The following is a 15,533-nucleotide window of genomic DNA, read 5'->3' on the forward strand; positions in this document are numbered from 1 at the left end:
ATCTTTGCCTATTGATTTCATACCAGATAGAGCCAATGCTGTATGAAGCTCGCTTTTTAAAATTTGAAGCACACGTTTAACTCCTTCTTCACCCTGTTGTGAAAGTGCAAGAAATTGTTAGTTTTTAATGTCACCTTTCATTTGTTGAACAGTCCTGTCTTCAGGCTGAACCAGGATGGCAGACAAGTGAATTTTCGATTGAATCTGTGAAAAGTATCTCTCCCCCTAGTAGTTTTTATAAAAAATATATTGGCTCCAAATTAGACTGAAAATGGATACTTTTATATTTGTATTATAAAGTATTGTGACAATAGAATCCAGTTTCTGTGGCTTTTCTTTCTGCTTTTAAAAAGTGATTTGTTTAAAAAAAGTGCTAATTTCTTAAGTTGGCTTGGAGGACCTGATATTTAAGTGATCAAAGTGAATTAATGTACACAATTGAAAAGACAAGGTCACTGACATCATGGATCAGTATTTGTATTTCAAGAGATGTTCATCCACCTGGTCACAGTCCTCCAATGATTTAATAATTTCAACAAAAGTATTCCCATCTCTCCTACCAACCACAACCTACAGCAGAATTAGATAGAAAATTAAACAGGAGAAGGGAAAAATATCAATCATAGTCCTTCATAGAAATGTGATCCTCACAGATCAGTCTGCATCAAGCTGAAATAGCTGTTGGTTGCAATTTTGATCTCCTTCTCCATTGGCAAAGAACTGGGACACATGTAACAGAATAGCAAGCAGAGCATTGACCTCCATTTACCAGTTCCTGATCACATTTTAAGATGTGGCCATCATTTTCCTAACCTTAGAAGGGTGAAAGGCTGAGTTAGCTCAGATTGGAATCAAATCAAAGGCCCGATGCCCTCGCAGACCAGGCTTCGCATCTTGTCATATGTCTGACAGGACATCTGTGGTTTTGCTTTTATTAGAGCACTAACTTGTTGTGACACATCACAATGTAAGGTACAAAGATAGTAAGAGAATTGCACACTGGAAGAAAATATAAAGGAACACTTCCTTAGACACCACAAGAGATTTCTGGGCACAGTAGCAGTGTCTATATGATCATGAGAATTGAATTGCTAACTATGGATCAAAAAATAGATTAACTTATCAAAAATCAGCATAAATTTTATCAGTAAGTGAAGCTCATTGGCTATACAACTATGTTAGGGATCTAGTGGATGCATGTAGCTTAAACAAAAATAAATATACTTCCGGCGTCATCAATTCTTGTCTCTCATGACTATCTTTCTTAACCATATAGATGCATATCTACAAATCTGTCACCAAATACTGAATGATGGTGGATCGTGCTCCGATTAGGTGTTTTGAGAAGGGTCTGGACAATTCAGAATGAGCCAAAGGTTCCTTTTTTTTTCAGATAAAGCAGAATTGATTGGCTGAAAGGACACCCAGGTTCTGTTAGGCAGCAGGCCGAAGTGCCCTGGAGCTAATGGGCAATGTTACTGCTAGGCGTAAAGACTGGTTTATGAAGTAATGCTGCACCTCTTAAACTAATATGAACATAGAAATACAAATGTATTACATTCATTCTGAATAACATCTATGTCCAGGACAGCAGCAATATTGGTCCTTTCATTTCTACGGTTAGAAAGTACACTTTTGGAGAAGTGAGAGAAAATACTCCATCCAACCCAGAAGAGACAATATGTTCATTATGCCTAATTTGTCTCAAAAGATGGTATTTAAGTTGTCAGAATTTCCAATAATGCTGACAAAATAACAAATGATCTGCCCCACAACAGCATCTTCTAAATGCTCCAATGCGCACTGAAGTTGAAGTTTGTACAAGATTCATTTTTTAGTTGTTAGCTGACAGTCTGAAATAAGTCTCATGGAGTGTTGAATGGGACAATTCATCTCTAATGTAGATATATTGATATAAATCATCACAGTATGTAGGATGTTAATTTTAGGTAACATAGGAAATAGCAGTAGGCCATTCAAACTTGATTCAGCAGTCAAACAGATTATGGCTGATCATCTACCTCTAAGCCATTTTTCCCTACTATCTCCAGATCCCTTTAGGTCATTACAACATCATTTGTTTGGAAATGTTGTTGCTGGAGACAGTGCCTCCCAATCATAATTTTGTGCAATTCAATCATCTCTCATGCTTTGAAACTCTAGAGAGGACAGGCCCAGATTCCTTCATCTCCTAATATGACAATCCCACCATCCCAGGATTAATCTGGTGAAACTCCGTTGCACTCTCTCAATAACAAGTATATCCTTCCTTAGATTAGAGACTAAAACTGTGCGTAATACACAGCTATGGCCTTATTAAGGCTCTATGCAATTACAAAAAGACATCTACTCCTGTACTCAAATCCCCATGTGAAGAAAGCCAACGTAAACATTTCTAATTGCTTGCTGCACCTGCATTCTATCATGAACAAGGACACCCAGGTCTTTTTGGACATCAACACTTCCTAATCTCTCACCATTTAAGAAATACTCTGCCTCTGTTTGGTCTACAAGAATGGATAACTTCACACTCATTCACATTTCTTCTATCTGCCACATTCTTTCCCATTCACTCAGCTTGTATAAATCCCCTTGAAGCCTCTTTGCATAATGTAAATGAATAGCTGTCAGCTTTTTCTGCTGCTGAAACAACTACATTGTTTCACAATATCAGTCCATAAATATTTCCTTTATTCCCTTAAAATTTGGCAATGAAGTACACGATTGAACAATGGACTCTGCAACTTGTTAAATATTTAATATGCAGCCACCCCAAATTACCCATATCGAGACTCAGCACAGCAGGAACCTGTCCTTTGAGAGCACCTTCCAACTGCATAACTGTAAACAAGAACGACAAGGGCCATAGATGCATGGGGTCATCATCCACTGCAAGCTCCCCTCCAGGACTCAAACAATTCTGACTTGGAATAATATCACTTTCCTCACTGTTGTTGGAACAAAATCTTGGATCTCCTTCACTAACAGCACTGTAGGTGTACCTACACCTCAAGGTTTGCAGCGGTTTAAGAAGACTGCTTCCCACCATCTTCTGAGAGCAATTAGGGATGGGCAATAAATGCTGGCCTACCAATGAAGCTCACAGCCCATGAATGAATTAAGAAAAGCTTCAGTCTGTAAAATCAATCAATATAGCATCATAGCACAGCATTCTCAATTTAGACTTTCTACAACCATTACATTGTGTAAGTGTCTCTTATAAATACTTATTATAACTGTTCAAATTGACCAATGGGCAAGACTGAAACTGAAGTGTATTAAATTATTAGTTACTGAAAAAATATTCAGCAATCACGTTATGTGTTTGCTTATTAAGTTTAAATTTATGCAAGTTAATTCTGCTTCCTACTGGTCAGCTGATATTTGGAAGGTTCATAATGTTGCTGAAAAGAATTATGATATAATACAAGACTGTTTTAACTCAACTGATTGTGATTCATTTCTGAATCATTAAGTGAATGTAGATATTAATTTCTCTTTCCCAAACAATGCACAGGGACAAGCAGAATCTTTATAGGTACAAGATTCCAAGTGAAACAAAACTGCCAAAACGGAAAAAAAAAACATATATCATGTAAGTGTTCATTGTTCTCAGCTTATGGCCCACAATTCACGAAAGAGCTTTAATAGAAGACAAGCAATTTGGGAGAGAGAAATTCCAAACTCTTATAACCCAAAATGCATAAGTCATTCAATCCCTTCAAATCTGTTCCACTGTTCAATAAGATCGTGACTAATCTTTAATTCCACTTGCACATCTTGGGTCCATATCCCTTAGTATTCCTGGCCTTAAAATGCTATCAATTTCAGACTTTAACTTGTTAATTGAGCTAGAAACTACTGTTTTTGTTGGGTACAGCACCACACATCCAACAGCTTTTCCAAGAAGATGTGTTTACAAACCTCTCTCTTGAATGTTTTGGCTCTGTCCCAAAATCCTCCACTAATGGGAAAGTTAATCTCTATCTACCCCATCAATTGCTTTCAAAATCAGATACCTCAAATAAATCACTCTTTCTTTTCCATGGAATATTTATTTATGCAATTTCTCCTTGTTTTGTCCATGGAGCTCCAGTTACATTCTAGTGAACCTACAGACAATGATGTATGGGAATAATAGTGAGGCCACAAAGCCAGGATGCCATACCATAAGTGGTAGAAGGTATGCTAGCCTCCCATTGGCACCTCCATCAGGCAACATTATTTGGGATTATGTTGGCCAGCAATCTTTGCGCTATCTTTAATTGATTTCTAAATTGAACATCTTGGACATCTGGTCATAATTGCATTAGATTTTGATAATTTAATCCACACCCCCTCCATCTCTATCTCACTGGTGATCAAGAGCTGAATCTTTCCATCCCAATTGCAACTAATTCGGGGAAGTTAAATGGGTTCAAGGACATTGATATAAAGAAGAATTTGTTGTACATCTCTTTTAATGAGAAATTCTTAATTAATTTTGTGAAAGTTTACTTATAACACCCAACATCTTGTTATATTGATGGACTTTATATGAAATTACTTGGTTATGTTATTTTACAAGCATAAAATTCAAGAAGCATATTGGTAAATGACATTGGCATCTGGCTTCCTTGTTGTAATCCAGAAACACTCAACTGGGTTGCAGGACTTGGTGAATGCATTTGTTTGCAAAGTGAATTCCTGGTTTCATCAGCCTCACTGCCCACACACTGCTTCTGTTACAATCGAGCACAAAACATGATATAACATGATTACCTTCAAGCAACTCTTGCTTAACCGCTGATGGGCATTGAATGATAGAGGCCTATGAGCCTATCACCTCACTTGGAAGGACATACGCTTCAGTTAATAAATGAGTGTGTGTGTGTGTGTGTGTGTCTAATCCTGAAGAAAGAACATAGAAAGAGGCAAAAAGTCAGTGACCCATCAAAGATTTTGTACAAGCATTATCTCTCAATCAGTAATATTAAAAGTGAGAAGTAATGGAAATAAAACAACATTGAGGATAATTTACTTTGTAGGTTAATCCCCAAATCACTGGACGACCGATGAAAACACACTTCGCACCAAGTGCTAAAGCTTTCAGGACATCAGTTCCCCTTCGAATTCCACCATCCACATAGACTTCAACACAGCTCCTCACAGCTTCGACAATCTCTGGCAGCACTTCGATCTGCAACGGTGCAGTACACCTACTTGAATGTCAAAGCAACACTTCTGCAAGCACATTACTGATAACAAGGAACAAAGAACATCACGTGTTATTTCAACTTTTCATGTGCCATATTTACCACCTCACTAAGTGGGCATTTAATTTTCATTGTCAGGTAAAAAAAGTGTTAAGGCTGGAGATCTTGAAAACAAAACTTTTCTTCTAAGCAGAAAAAGAGTTTGAAATGTAACGTTTCAGGGAGCAGCAACAGTGTATTAGAACAAAAATGCCGATACATACAACTCATGACAACACATGCAACAAACACAAAACTATGACAGATAGGAGTTAAAAGGCCTGAAAAATTAGTTTGATTTACTGAGAAACACTTTATTAATGATACTTTGCACTTTTTAATATGATCTCTGCCCAACTAGAGACAGGTCCTGATCTCTTTTGAAAGAATAAAAGGGATTGGTTAACTTGCTGAATTGTGTCTTTAAAAATCAATTTAAGGTTGATATTTGTGTAGACTTAAATTAGGAATTAATACAAGTGCATTGTTTAAACATCACTTTGCAGATTTGGCATCAAAGTCATTCTAATTGCCCTCAGAAGGTGAACTAGTGAAGTCTGTGTGATATGGGTACATCCACAGTGTTATCGAAGAGGGTGTTCCAGAATTTTAGCCCTACAACAATAGAGAATCATAGAATCCCTAGAAGCAGGCCATTCAGCCCACTGAGTCATACCACCCTTCCGGACACACCCTCTACCCTATCCCTGTAATTACCATAGCTAATCCACCTAACTTGCACACCCCTAGACACTACAGACAATTTAGCACAGCCAATCCACGTGACCTGAGGTTGTTGACTTGCTCGCCGAGCTGGCTTGTATTTGTTCAGACGTTTCACCACCATGCCAGGTGACATCATCAGTGGAGCCTCCGATGAAGTGATGTTATTCTACTCCGCTTGGAATTTATACTGTACGGTCCGTTATGGTGAATAGTGTCATTTCCGGTTTTGATCTGTATGGGTTTGTACATGGGGTCCAATTCTATATGTTTGTTGACTGAAGTATGGGTGGAGAACCATGCCTCTAGGAATTCCTGTGCATGTCTATGTTTGGCTTGTGCTACTATGGTTACTTTGTCCCAGTTAAATTGATGGCCTTCATTGTCTGAATGTACCGATAGTAACGAGAGTTCATCGTGCCGTTTTGCTGCTAGCCAATGTTCATGTATTCTGATGGCTAGTTTCCTTCATGTCTGTCCACCTAAACTGCACATCTTTGTACGGTGGGAGGAAACCGGAGCATCCAGAGGAAACCCGTGTAGACACGGGGAGATTGTGCAAACTCCACATAGATAGTCGTCTGAGCTAGAATCAAACCTGGGTCCCTGGCGCTGTCAAGCAGCAATGCTGACAACTGAGCCATGAGAAATTGGAATGTGTTTCCAACTTACGATAATATGAATCTTGGAAGGGGAGATAAACTTCCTTTTTCTAAAGCTCCCCCCTTTGCTACTTTAGTTGAAAAATTAACCTGCTTTACCAATTTCAGGACTCCTAATATCTAAGTCATTCCTACCCATAGGTAAAGACATCGTTGTCTCTTTTCCATAATCTGACTAGTGCATACTTTGTAGGAAATAAGTGGATTCTTAAAGCAGTTTGTGTCTAAACTTACAGTTGCCGAAACTCCATCAAGCTGTCTTCCTCCATGATTGGACACAATGATTCCTTGGACACCGTGCCTTACCGCAAGCTCAGCATCCTCTTTTGTCAGGATGCCCTTCAGAATGATCGGGAGATCAGTTAGAGAGCGTAGCCATTGGATATCTGACCAGGTTACTGCCGGATCCAAAACATCGTTGCAGAGAGGAAGATTGTCGTTACGATCTTTATCCTTCTGTATCACAAAATGATGTGAGGACTGTATTACTTAGGTATGGGAATGTATTGCTTATTTCTGATATTCTGTGAAATAAACAGCACAAAGGTCACTACATCAAAAATATTGTGATCAGAAATTTACAGCGACTGCGGGCAGTTACTTCAAAAATCTAAATTATCATAATTATCTTCACATATTTATACAAGCTATTGATGCCAATAACAAAAACATTACACCAATACATCAATTTGATTCTTTCATTCCAAAGTGGAATTTTTGCAAATACTACAATTGCACAAGTTGCCTAGGGAACGGTTACCCATGATTCTGCTGTCCAGACATTTTTATTATTCTCAAATGCTACATCACACGTGAAGAAATTCAAACCAGATTCCTCATGTCTTGAGGCATGATACTGGCTCCAAAGCTAATCAGCAGGTACTGCATTGTATCACTTGAAAAATTGAAATAGGCGTTTGACATCTTAACAAGAGAGTTGTTTTTCATTTGGATATTATTGTCTAAAATGAATTGAACTAAATCAAATATTCTTGTTTCAGATGGAGCTAATAAACACACTGTACGGTATACCAACGTATGCCCCTTTCTCGCCCTCAGATACTCTTCAAAGAGGAAATATTTTCTACTAAATCTCACAAACAATTAATGCACGTACACCAGTTCCTTATGTGGTACTTTGAGAACAATAATTTGTTTGCTTATTTTGTAGTGGGTTATGACCTGCTATGTAAAACTAGGCGGCACAGTTCCAAAATAAGAGGTCTCCCTTATAAGGCTGACGTGAGGAGATTCTATTTTTCTCTCAGAGGGCTGACAATCTGTGGAACTCTGCCTAAGAAAGGGGTGGTGCCTGATCCATCTCCCAGTGCCTGCTAATTAGAGGCTGGCAGCTTGCCCATTACTGGCAGTACCACTGGTTGCAGACCATTGCTGGAGCCCAGGATCAAAGTAAGTGGGGCATCCTCGACAGGTTCTGGTAAACAGGTGGGAGGAAAAAAGTTGTAAAGGCTAAGGGATATCTTTCCCCTACCTATTCCTTGGCACTGCAAGTACTTCCAAATACAATGCAGAGGATACCCACGGAGGAGGGAAAGAGCCGTCCAGGCTGCAGACATGTCAGCCAGGACTTATCTAGGAGCTTACTCAGTGATAAGCCCTTATGTGGCCAATGAAGCGTCAAAAATGGCATTTGGACAGGATGCCATCTCAAGATTTTTGGCCCCCAAACCTATTTCCAGAGTTGGGGTCAGGGTGGGGATGAAGTTCAGGAAGGCAATGGATTCTCCACACTAAACCGTTTTCCCACCTTTACAATTCCTTACCTCATGATATTTGAAACCAAACTATAAACCAAAGTAGCAGTGATGGTGACACCCATCCAAGAACAAACTGCATTGGGAATCATGAGGTGAAATCAAAAGAAGACTTCTACAAAGAAAGAGTCATTGACTTACTTCGGTAAGAAGCACACTGACGATTGGTAGTGACATCAGCAGTCATTGCCCATTCCTCAGCCTTCTGAGAACCTCAGTGGTCTGCAGAAAGGCCTGTGCGGAGAATTGTGGAAAGCTCAATTTTAGAAAAACTGAACAGCTTTGGGTTTGCTTGCCAAACAGCAGAAACATCAAGTTTGGATGTTTCTGGATGCAGTGAGGTCTTTTGTACATGATAGGGGATTACAGAGATCTCAACAGATTTTGAAGCTGCCTAACAGCATTTGCTGCACACATCAACCTGCTGACCCAATTAGGTTAGCCAGTTGTTGTGAATGTGGTGCACGAAAAGACTCCTTTATGATTGTATTGTGATCGCAGTGCACATTAAAATGCTGTCACATATTTTGCAGAATAAAGACACAACATTTGAGCAAATAGATCAATATGCTTTGCAGACTGAACTGAGCACTCAAAATGGGCTAATATCCATGGAAATACAGAGACATTGAATAAGTCTGTTAGATAGGTAAAACCAATGGCTGACTCACTCAAAATTCTAACAACCATAGTAAAACTGGACCCAGAAAGCAGCTGAGTAGGGAGCATATAGTGTTTCCATTGCAGATAGACAGATGCTTCAAAGAACTCTACAAATTGAAACACGTAAGTAAAGGAAGAATGCAAGAAAATGTCTTTTAAAACCAGAAAGTTCAGGTAATTTGGAAGTGAAGAAACACAGATAAATACAAATTTCTTAGATGGAGTGAAGATTCATGAACAAAGATTTTGGTCAGTTACTTTATTTTCTAAAGCACTCAAAAGAGAATTTAAACTTAACACTGGTGCAGGTGGTATAGTCTTATTTGACCATTTGAAATGCGTCAAACCACCATCACAAATCCAGCCATCTAGAATTATATTTCAAGGTCCAGGTGGCACAAATTTTCACGTAAAAATGTCCAACCATTCCAACATTTAGCCACAAAGGTCTCTCTAAATTTAATGCGATCAAAGGACATCTTTACTCTGCAAACTCACATTCATACTACTCAGATACTCGTAGAAAGCCCAACATAATGTCATTTTCCTAGACTTTCTCACAATCTTTGAACCCATCTCCAGTAAAAGAATATCTGATATCTTTTGTTGTACCTAGAACCTAGTTCCATCTCCATGTGCATTCAGACCCTGAGAGCACCCATCCCGTTATGAAATACTGCCAGATCCCAAGCCCCAGTCCCAATGCTCCCAGATCTCTAGGCTGCCTGCAGTGTGGTTATGACAATATCCTTATGTTATTTCCCTGTTCATTTAAAGACTTTGGATTACTGTGAACAATACCTCAGGAAACTGGCTGAGTCACTGATTCCTACAAGTGAATCTTTAAAAAGTCATTCTTGGGTTGAGGGCATCGTTGCAAAGATTGGCACTAGTTGGCCATCTTATTTGCCCCGAGAATACTTCATTGGAAGCGATTTGGCAAAATAAGTATTTGGTAGCTCACATTAAAGATGTCAACTGAATTGGTGTGGGACTGGTATTATGCATATACCAGACTGAATAAGAACAGCAAGTTTTCTTTCTAAAGGACATTAGTGAGTCAGTTGAGCTTCATAACCATCTGGCAGCTTCACAGACACTTTTAATGAAACCAATTACTTTTAAGAAACTGTAACAACTTCTGTCACTTAACACATTCAAATCAGGTATCCAGTGTTTCACCTGTGGCATATCATCACTGGTGTATCACTTGCCTTAAATATTTCAAAGTTCTTCAATTTTAAATGGGCAGGTATCTTGAAGTCGTTCAACATGTCTTTTCTTCTCTTGCCGATGTAAGGCACGTCAACTGTCACCACAAGAGCCTTGTAGCCCAGGCTCTTGACCCGTTGCACCAGCCTCTCAGTAACCTCACGCCTTTTGAAAACATAAAGCTGAAACCAGCAGCAGCCGGAGGACACTGCTACAATATCCTCCAGGGAGCATGTTGCATATGTGCTGGCAATATAACATGTCTTCATGGCATCGGCAGCTGTAAGGAATAGTTCCATTTTAACTTCAATATTGGCAGAAATGGCAAGAGCATGATCTTAACTCCAGGCAGGATCATGAGTCTTATTACTATGGCACAGGCTAGAGGTAAAAAAAGTAAATTGGGCCCCTATGTTGAAGAATGATCAGAGAACTCGCTGCCTGCTTAGGACATGTGCACTTGCCTCCTGCAACTTCAAATAGGATGTGGACTTGCCTTAATATTGGACTCAGTCAGATTGGGAAAAGAATTGCCAAGTCTCCTGGTTCAAATTAAATGACCAACCCCCCCTCTTCTCCCCACACCATGCTCTCCCCCTACATGGTTCCAACCCTGACTGGAAGCATATCAAATTGCCACCAAGGTCAGACAAGTGGAGCTGTACTAGAAAATCATCTGTGTTCTCAGTGAACTGTGCAGACCTGAGGGGGCAGATGGTCTAGGCCTACTCATACTTCAGATGTTCTATTGACACCAACTGCAACAAACAATGCATTATATTTTCTGGGGATTGCAAAAGAGACTGAACGCTGTAGATTCAACAGCAACTGTTAAAGCATTGAAAAGACCAGCAAAATAAAATCACAGGTCATCGTTGTTTTCAGCATGGGAAAAGAGCAAGCACTTTAGTTTATGTAATGGACTTTTATATCCCAAGGACATCCAAAAGTGCTTTCCAACCAATTGGACATCTCTTGAAAAATTGTACTGGCGGTCCCTTTACTGCAGTGATAGGGGCCATAACCTGAAAATGGTCCTGCAATCCAGAGGAAAACTGAAGTGTGAATATTCTGTCTCTTTTCTTTGTACAGAAGCAGTAATCAAAGCCCAGCTACAAAAGTGCTGAGAGTCCTTGAGAATAAGAATTCCTGCCCCCGCATGTATTACCTCCAATGTTTGGAAAGCATGTTTCTGGCTTTCTTGGGCCTCACATGTGCATGACTCCATTTTAAATGGTCTTTGGTATCCTAGCTTGCCACAGGAAGTCTGTTTCAGTCAATTTATAGTGGATAGCCAGCATACCCCCATGGAGGTAAGAATCAAACCTTTGGATATGGTCCCAGGACTGCTCAGCGGATGAAGGGGTATCAGGTGCCCTTGCAGGGAGGGTCAAGTGTCCCTGGAGGGTGGAAGTAAATAGGAAGGTGCATTATAGCAGATTAAACCATTGGAACTGTCAAAACAGTGAAAGAACTGTCAAAACATTCAAAGAAGTTTGAATGCAAATGTTTGTTTTCATCAGGTGATTACTTGAAAGATTTTCAATGTATTTTTTGAATCAATAAGAATTTTTTTAACAATAATATCATTGCCCGCAGTTGGTACTAGATATGGAGGCCAAAGGTCAAAGGGTGTTTGATGAAGGGCTTGGGTTGCTATAAGTTAGCAATAAGTTGTCACTAGGACTAGAATGGGCCAAAGGTAATGGGCACAGGATCAAATGAATGTGGGGTATATGAGAACTTGGAGGGTGGATTGTGTAATGGGGTGTAGGGTATGAGGGTAAGAGGAGCTAAGAGGGTGGTAGAGGGGCCCAGGGTAAAATGGAGGGTATGAGGCAGTGAGGGGTAGCATGGATAGACATTAATGTGGAGAGGGGTTGTGAGGATGAGAGCTGGAGTGATGTCATTGGTGTAATTCTGTTTTTTTGAACTAAGGTACAGTCCCAGTGTCACTGTATGTTCAAGTCTGTATCCACAGTCCATAGCCTCCACTCTAGTTCAGGGTTTGCCTGGCTCACCTCTCAAGGAATGCTGCAGATTCAATGTTCTGGTGTACTTTCTCCCCCTCACTGTGTTGGGCACGTGGCACAGAGAATATCCCAGCTTTGTACTCCAGACCCAGGAATGAGAAACAGAGCCCCTACACAGATAGGACTGCTACTTTATCAAGTCACTTTTGATGACCAAAGAAGGGGCATGGGCAATGTGGTGGCTCAGTGGTCAGCACTGCTGCCTCACAGTACCAGGTTCAATTCCAACCCCGGACGACAGTCTGTGTGGAGTTTCCTCTGGGTGCTCTCGTTTCCTCCCACAGTCCAAAGATGTGCAGATTAGGTGGATTGGTCAAGTTAAATTGCCCATAGTATCGAGGGATGTGCAGGCTAACTGGGAAATGTAAAGTTACAGGGATGGGTGGGTCTGGATGCGATGCTGTTCCGAGAGGTAAATGGGCTTAATGGGCTAAATGACCTGCTTCCACACTGTAGGGATTCTAAGCTAAATTCTGTCTTCTCCCCTAAGGTTCCAGGGTTTTTAGCTCAAGATTTCAGTGTAGCATTTGATTTTTGTCTATTCTGAAAAAGAATCAAAAACCATCCTCCTTGGTTTTCCTGAACTACTGATGGCTGAACAGCTGACGGAGTTTGTATCATATGACAGGAAATTTCTTTAGAAATCAGATGCAGCGCTCAAGTAATTTTTTTTTAAAAGAACTCTTTAAAATGTGTTGTCAATTGATGTGAAAAATTGTTTCATGGAAAAATACGGCATCCTGGGTTTGCATTATGTATTATGAGGCCAGAACGCACCAAACTTCAAAGGAAAAGTATTACAAACATGTGAATCAGGTTAGACATTAAAAACCAAAGTAGATCTAGTAATATAAGGCTATTTGATCAGATGGTTTTAAAGTAGTGTGCCTAGGTGTGCTTTGATGAAAGGAAACTGTACAAATCTATAAAACCAGAAACAGAAAAAAATAAGAGGTTGGGAATAGGTAAACATTTACACAAAAACCACTGGAATTAAGAATATGCAAGGATGATCACCATTTCAGTGAAATTGGAGAGTCCTTTACATCTGATTATCTTTACAAGTTAATTTTTTTGTCGTTTTATGAATTTTTACATCTTGATTCAAGGGGTCAGATTTCTGCTTTGCACATTAAGACAGATAAGTAGTCTGTGATAGAGCCAAAGATGTAAATTTGTGAATTAGTCAGACATGCTTGTTGACTGCTGAAGACTGAGCATAGCAATGCCCTGAGATTGCTAAAAAAGTCACCTCTCACAATGACCGGAAATATGACTGTGCTAGCTTTGGTTCAGTGATACGTTTCTGCTTCTGAGTCAGTCATTGTGAGTTCAAGTCTTACTTAAGAGGCACAACATGCAGATTAATGTACCAGCGCAGTACTGAAAGAGTGCAGCACTGTCAAATGAGACATTTTCTCTGGAGATAAGAGCAGTTGAGTTCTTTCTAAAGTCCCAGTCAATTATTGTAGTTCAATGGACACCAAAAACAGATTATCTAGTTATTATCACTTTTTGGGGGATTTTGATGTGTGCAAATTCGCTGCACAACATAAATTACAACAGTGACTACATTTCAAAAGTGTTAAATGTGTCAAAAGTGTTTTGACATGTCCCAGGGTGGGGAAACCTTCTTGTCAAGTTTGAAATATGAGATGGAAATTATGCAAGCACCAGAGAAGGAACATATTTGCCACAATCTAAAACTTGCTAACACTTACCTTTGGCAATGCAGACTTCCCCATCAGGGCAGGCCATACTGGAAATACCAGTTGGAGCAATCCCTACAGGAAAGCTGATCTCAGTGCCCTGAATAGTGGTTCTCATATCTACTGCTGACACATCTCTTAAGACTCGAGGGCGTAGTCGGATCCTACAAAAAAAACAAACAAAAAAACAAAAAAAAATTAAGATGCCGTAGATCTAATACGCATGAAAATAAGAAAAGATAAGAACGACTTGATAATTTAAAGAAATTAACAATGATCATTGTCAGAAATTCAATAACTGAGTTCAGAACATGTATAATCAGGGAGCAAGTAAAAGCAGACAGTAAGCCAGCTGTGAGGTTTGCCATGAGAGAAACCTGGTGATGCTGTCCCCATGTGAATACTATCCCCTTCCTACTAGATTGTAGAGCTCTTAAATTTGGCAGGCATCATCAAAGAAGCCTTAGCTAAGTGCTGCTGTCCATCTTGAAATCGTGACAGACATCATGCACCAGTGGTGGAGCGGATGGATGCTAAGGGTGGCAACTCAATGTCTGATCACTTTTTCTAGTTTGTCCTTGGGATCACCCAACTTGAAACTAAGAGGAGCTAACGGAAAGTAAGGCTCACTCTCCTTTTAGCTGTCTTGTAGGATATGCATTTTCTAGTGATGCATTCAAAATGAGATTCTGCAGCATTGGTTCCCTGCAGACAAATTCCCTCTCTAACAGTGAGGCACATGGTGCAATTTTGCAATGTACGACGATGTTCAGTTGCAAACACACCACGAAATGAAGTAACAGAGGATTTCTCTTCAGTATCCTGGACCCATATTTAAGCCTCATCCAGCAGCAAAAAAATTCGGCTCGTGGTCACAATCTCATTGTGATTCACGGGACATTTCAGTTGTAAATTAGTTGCCTTGTTTTCTACGTTACAGGAGTGGCTACACTACAAAAGTAACTGATTGGCCATTAAGTGTTGCGGCAAGTTCTTAGGTCTTATAATGCTCTGCCGACTTTTGCCAACATTTACTTTTGGCACAGTTTTTCAAAATGAGGGGGAAAGCTTAGGGAAGTAGTGCGGGGAAAATTTTAGACACTAAGGGTGGTGGGTGCCTGGAACACACTGCCAGTGGAAGCGGTGGGAGCAGGCACGTTAGCTATGTTTGAAGCATATTTTGATAGACACATGAAAGGGAGACAAACAGAAGGATAGAAACTGCCCATGGGCAATAATTAGCAGGTCTAAATAAGGATTAAGAATCAACGCAGCCTTGGTGGGCAGAAAGGCCTGTTCCTTGCTGTATTGAATTGTATTGTATTGTATTGTATTGCTGATCTCTCCATCACTCACAGCTTGACTGAAGACCTCTGGATGACGAACACCCCCACACCCACCTGTCAACACACCCAGCCATACATGCCCTACATCACTTAGGATCCTGGGGAAGAAAGAAAAACTTGTATTTATAGAGATAGTAGGAACTGCAGATACTGGGGAATCTGAGATAACAAGGTGC

At 40.0% G+C, this 15,533-nt stretch overlaps 1 protein-coding gene and 1 long non-coding RNA gene across 4 annotated transcripts in view; one reads left to right on the forward strand and one right to left on the reverse strand.

The window, feature by feature from the left end:
• Positions 1 to 7,172, forward strand: part of LOC125484905 — a 43,161-nt gene extending 35,989 nt beyond the window's left edge. Inside the window, exon 3 of the long non-coding RNA XR_007263707.1 lies at positions 6,856 to 7,172. This is a non-coding gene — a long non-coding RNA (uncharacterized LOC125484905). The remainder of the gene's footprint in view (positions 1 to 6,855) is intronic.
• The window catches only part of LOC109916290 (2-Hydroxyacid oxidase 2-like), a 69,772-nt gene that overhangs the window by 28,226 nt on the left and 26,013 nt on the right, over positions 1 to 15,533 (reverse strand). For 2 of the 3 annotated variants that reach the window (XM_048605517.1, XM_048605518.1), the window contains exons 3-7: positions 14,024 to 14,175; positions 10,272 to 10,549; positions 6,854 to 7,075; positions 5,021 to 5,179; positions 24 to 93 (exon numbers count right to left, since the gene is read on the reverse strand). In XM_048605517.1, coding sequence (XP_048461474.1) covers positions 24 to 93; positions 5,021 to 5,179; positions 6,854 to 7,075; positions 10,272 to 10,549; positions 14,024 to 14,175 — 881 coding nt within the window. The remainder of the gene's footprint in view (positions 1 to 23; positions 94 to 5,020; positions 5,180 to 6,853; positions 7,076 to 10,271; positions 10,550 to 14,023; positions 14,176 to 15,533) is intronic. The other variant, XM_048605519.1, reaches the window with a different exon arrangement.

This window comes from Rhincodon typus, chromosome 14, assembly GCF_021869965.1.
Source record: "Rhincodon typus isolate 14 chromosome 14, sRhiTyp1.1, whole genome shotgun sequence".
NCBI lineage: Eukaryota > Metazoa > Chordata > Chondrichthyes > Orectolobiformes > Rhincodontidae > Rhincodon > Rhincodon typus.